Source organism: Brassica oleracea, chromosome C7, assembly GCF_000695525.1.
Source record: "Brassica oleracea var. oleracea cultivar TO1000 chromosome C7, BOL, whole genome shotgun sequence".
Taxonomy (NCBI): Eukaryota; Viridiplantae; Streptophyta; class Magnoliopsida; order Brassicales; family Brassicaceae; genus Brassica; species Brassica oleracea.
Genome location: NC_027754.1, coordinates 38,911,803 through 38,916,871, shown reverse-complemented (window position 1 = coordinate 38,916,871; position 5,069 = coordinate 38,911,803). Strand labels below are relative to the sequence as shown.

Sequence of the window (5,069 nt, the reverse complement as noted above, 5' to 3'; positions counted from 1 at the left end):
AACTTAAAAACTAAAATAACATATCTTTTAATAATATTTATTTTGAATTATTATACTTAGCTTATTTTTAAAATATTATTTATTAGGATCCATTTAACAAAAAAACAGAATAAATCATTAAATTAGTTGATTATAAAAAAAGACATTTTTTTGTATCCAAATGAAATGAGAGTAGTCTCTATTTATAGATATAAAAATTGAAATTTTGATATAATTTTTTTATTTTTCAAAAAAGTTTTATTATATAATAAATACTTTTGAATTATTGGATGAGGATAAAAAAACAAAAGAAATCTGCACAACCAATCAAAAAGCGATATATGACAGCACTGGGCAAAAAAAAGTTTCAACAGTTGAAATTTTGCAACGGATATTGATGCCACTTAGATTAACTCAATTTATCAACACCGTCGTTGCAAAGGTTTAACTGTTAAAACTGATTTTCAACGCTCAATTTTGGATGATGATTTTTTTTTTTTTTTTTGTTCAAAAGGATGATGATCTTATTTACTTTGTATCAATTTAAATCATCCCCTCCATATATCAAATTTAATTGACGGGAAAAGAAAATGCATTTGCAATAATAATTGTATTTGTTATTTCAAACATTTTTAAATTTTCGTAAGAGTTAAAATCTAACAATGATCTAAAAGCTTACTTTCAAATTTCAAAAATAACGATTTCACAGGTTGCAATTTTTAAGTTAAATAATTCAATAATTATTTGCTACAGTACATTATATGAAAGTATTAAAGAAAAAGACAAACAATAATCTTTACTTGTAATCATCGATGCTCAAAAAACGAAAGATGACAGAAATAATTAATGGTCAACGATATATACACCACTGAAAACTCTTAACACCATCACAATATCCGCATCGGACGGATAGGGATTAAAGAGCGTGTAATACACACGTGACTAACGCGTGACCAAAGCTTTTCATAATAACACATATTGCTGGTTAATTTCCCTATTATTAATTAATTTAATTAAGTATTTTGAAGGAAAAAAACAAATAAATAATTAGAAGATTTTCCATTCCAGAGAATAAAACAAAGGAGAAGTACGGTTTCATCAATTTTCTCGCGCGCCAAACATCCGAAAATAAAAAACAAAGAAAATAATAAAAATAAAACCCTAAAATAAAAAAAATAAAGAAAAAGAAAAAAAGAGGACAAGCGTGAGATTAAAACCCTTCACTTTCTTGGCATTTGTCTTCTTCACACATAGGGGAGAGGGGGAGAGAGAGAGAGTGAGAGAGCTCTAAGTGATGGCAGAATGAACAAAGGCCTTTCACAATCTCTTCTCCTGCCCAGAGGAAGATAAAATATGGCTTTAGAAGAAGAGGAAGAGACCCAAAACGCACCGTTTTGTATGCTTTTCTGCGAGGAAGAGAGTTGTAGTGTGTTCGAGGAAGACGAGAGCGTCGTAAAGTCTCCATCTTTTCATCTGGGTTTTCCCGATCACGACATGTTATGGGACGACGACGAGTTACTAGGTCTGATCTCGAAAGAGGACGAATTAAAACCGTGTCTTTCCGACAAAGCCTTAGACGAGTTTCTGTCTCTGTGTCGTGAAAACGCTCTCGGTTGGATTTTCAGAGTGAAAGGCTATTATGGGTTTAGTTCCTTGACGGCTCTTCTCGCTGTAAACTACTTCGATAGGTTTATTACAAGCAGGAAGTTTCAGACAGATAAGCCATGGATGTCTCAGCTTACAGCTGTCGCTTGTTTGTCTCTAGCTGCTAAAGTTGAAGAGATCCGTGTTCCTTTGCTCTTAGATCTCCAAGTAAGTCTATTTCTACTTCCTCAGATTCAAATCTTGAAATGAGAGTTTTGAGTTTCGTCTTTTGTGTAAAAGGTGGGAGAGGCGAGATATGTCTTTGAAGCTAAGACTATACAGAGAATGGAGCTTTTGATTCTCTCTACTCTTCAATGGAGGATGCATCCTGTGACTCCTATCTCGTTTTTCGATCATATTATCCGTCGATACAGCTCTAACTCTCACGAGTTCTTGAGTAGATGTGAATCTCTGTTGCTCTCCATTGTTCATGGTAATGCCTTCTTCCACTTAGTTTTCATTTTGATCTCTTTTGGCTCTAAACTCTTGGGGTTCTTGTGGCTTTCAGATTCGAGGTTTCTAAGTTACACCCCTTCTGTGTTAGCCACTGCGATAATGGTCTCTGTTGCTAGAGATTTCAAGGAAGCTGAATACGAATCTCAGCTCATGACTCTGCTCAAAGTCGATCCGGTATGTGGTGTTAGTATTGGATCAGTAAATGCCAATGTAGTTAAGTGTTAAGATCAAGAACTAATCCCATATTCATTTTTACTTAAATCAGGAGAAAGTAAATAAATGCTATGAGTTAGTGTTAGATCACAATCCAAGCAAGAAGAGAATGATGCATGCGTCATTAAGCTCTGATGGGTCGAACGAGTCATGGGTTGTGTCTTCAGAGCCTCTATACAAGAGGAGAAGAGTGCATGAGCAGCAGATGAAGTTGTCTTCAATAAACAGAATGTTTCTCGATGTGTTCACTAGTAGTCCTCGCTAATAATTTTCAACAACCGATCAAATATGTGTGTTTTCTCCTGTTTTGCATATTAGCGGCTATGGTAAGGCAGAAACATTATGCATTTTACTTGGCTCTTGTGTTAAAAGGATGGTTTACTTTATCGGTATTTGATCATTGAAATAAAAGAAACACAGATGTTTTTTCTTATGAACAAACTTGTGTAACGGTTGAATGCTGATCTATCTATTAACGCAAACAATCGAAGACTCCAGACTTGTCTTTTTGTGTTGGATCTTTCATAAGAACCAATGTTATCATCATAGTACTCGTCCTTTGTCTGAAAAAATCACATGACATTATTGGTTATCTACTTAGTACAGATTCGAGGAAATTTGTACTCTGAATTGAAGAAACAACTAAAAGAGTTGGTTTGGTTGGACAACTAATAATTTTGACTTAAATCAAATAAAACTCTTGTCTTCTTAAGCATTGTTTGGCTTCTCTAAATCATGCGTTTCTTTGTTTATGTATTGTTCCAATTTCTATAGTTTTTTTTAGTTGGAATGATTTGAAGTTAGACCAAACAATTGGTTGATTTAAGTATTTGTTTCTTTTCATTTGTTGTGAAAAGCAAAACTGTGTGAGAAGAGATATACACATAACATTTTTACACATCATTTTCTCTTGTATTTGTCATTGCAATGTCATGTCAAAACATAAAATAAAAATACCTTCCTTGAAGAATAGTCTTGTTGTTACAGAGGACCAAATAGCATTGAATAGATTCAAAATAAAAGGAAAATTTTAAGCTTTTGGTTGAAAGGAGTGAATGTACCAGAACCAAACAACTCAGAAGAGAACTATTTGTTCTGTTATTTCAGAGCCATGTGTCTTTTTTTTGAAAGTAGTATCTTCATTGCACTCTAGAAAATTAAATATTAGTAATAATTTCACGAAATAAAGAAAGAAAACACTAGACTCTAAAAATAAATCATATTAGGAATAAATCTTTACACTAAGACCAACTCCAGTGAGAATCGAAAATACCAAATTTGGTGTAGTTTCTTTTCCAAAGATTTTTTTTCTAAATTACACCATTACATAAATTTGTGTTTTATGAGTGTAACACCAATTTAGGATAATACTGTCTCTCAGACCAAATATTGAAATAATGTATTGTATTACTTTCCATTAATTAGTTATATAGTGTTATTAACTTTTTTTTTACGTCGAACAGCCATTCTATTGCACAAGTTTGAAGTGGTCTGGATAACCAAACCGGAATAGAACAACCAATGAAAAATAACTCTCTACGAAAGGTTTTAGTAGACTTATCTAAAAAATCAGAAAATTGGTTGCGCACTCGTGACACATGGATGATTTTGAAGTCCGGAAACAAATCTGCAGCGTCTCTATCTTCTCCAATTCTGCCGCGAAGCTTGGCCACTCCTGGGGTTCCTTTATCATTGCAATCAGCTTCTTGCAATTTGTTCCAAAGCTCTGGCATGGCGAGTGTTGAAGCATATTCTCCATCGCCCATCGCAGTGCTTCTACCTCCGAATGCAATGCTGATTCACATCGAATGAAATTCCGTGTTCCCATAAGTTGTATGTTCTCCCCACTATCCATCCAGACCCATCCACATCCACTAAATCGATCAGAAGCTGTCCAAGATCCATCTAACAGGCAAATATTACCCAAGCTTAAGACTTGGTTTTCCTCATTATTGTTGGTCTGTACTACTGGTGGTATCATCTCATTTGCATTAAACCATGCTTGACACTCACTTTATGCGTATCGAACTAGTTCCAAAGGGTCTCTGTCGATTCCCCTGAAAAGTTTATCATTACGAGCCTTCCATATATACCATATTATCCAGGGATAAGGATCCCTGTCTTGGTCTGGTTCTATGATATCAATCTTCCTCTAGAATAGATAGTCCATGTTTGTGTAGACGCTTGACACTAGAAATGTACAAGGGCTTGTAGAAGTTGCTGATAAGGACCATACTTGGAGAGCTGGAGGGCATTCAAATATTGCATGAGTTACAGATTCTTATATTTCTCCACACCTTGGGCAATAATTATCGCACCTCATATTCTGCCTTACTGGATTCCTCGTTACTGCCACCTGGCCCGTTATCAATTGCCATATAAGATGGCACATCTTCCTTGGCGCTTTCAACTTCCAAGCAAAGGCTTGAAATTTAGTGATGCTTGGTTCCAGTATTTTCTTTTCCTCTTCTGGCTTCAACAGATTTTGAGCAACCCAGTATCCAGATTTAACTGTGTATTGGCCATTCCTCGTGTAGTTCCAGCTGAAAGTATCACGGCGATGAGTAGAGCTTCTGGCCATACTACGTATGAGTGGTATGTCATCGGGATGGACATAATCCTCTAGTAACCAACGTCCCATTCTTTCGATTCCTGATTAATGAGGTCACAAACTGTCATATTCGGGTGCATCACAGGCGCTACAGGTGTAGCTGACCTACCAGGTGTCGTTGGAATCCACAGATCCTCCCACACCTTGACTTCATAACCAGAATGAA

General features: G+C 35.4%; 1 protein-coding gene across 1 annotated transcript; it reads left to right on the top strand.

Moving 5' to 3' along the window:
* The first annotated feature begins 1,236 nt into the window (after positions 1-1,236).
* On the top strand, positions 1,237-2,748 carry LOC106304192 (cyclin-D3-3-like). Its single transcript, XM_013740588.1, has 4 exons — positions 1,237-1,791; positions 1,864-2,056; positions 2,132-2,253; positions 2,345-2,748. The coding sequence occupies exons 1-4, from the start codon at positions 1,333-1,335 to the stop codon at positions 2,555-2,557; spliced, it is 987 nt and encodes a 328-aa protein (XP_013596042.1). The 5' UTR covers positions 1,237-1,332; the 3' UTR covers positions 2,558-2,748.
* Positions 2,749-5,069: the final 2,321 nt, after the last annotated feature.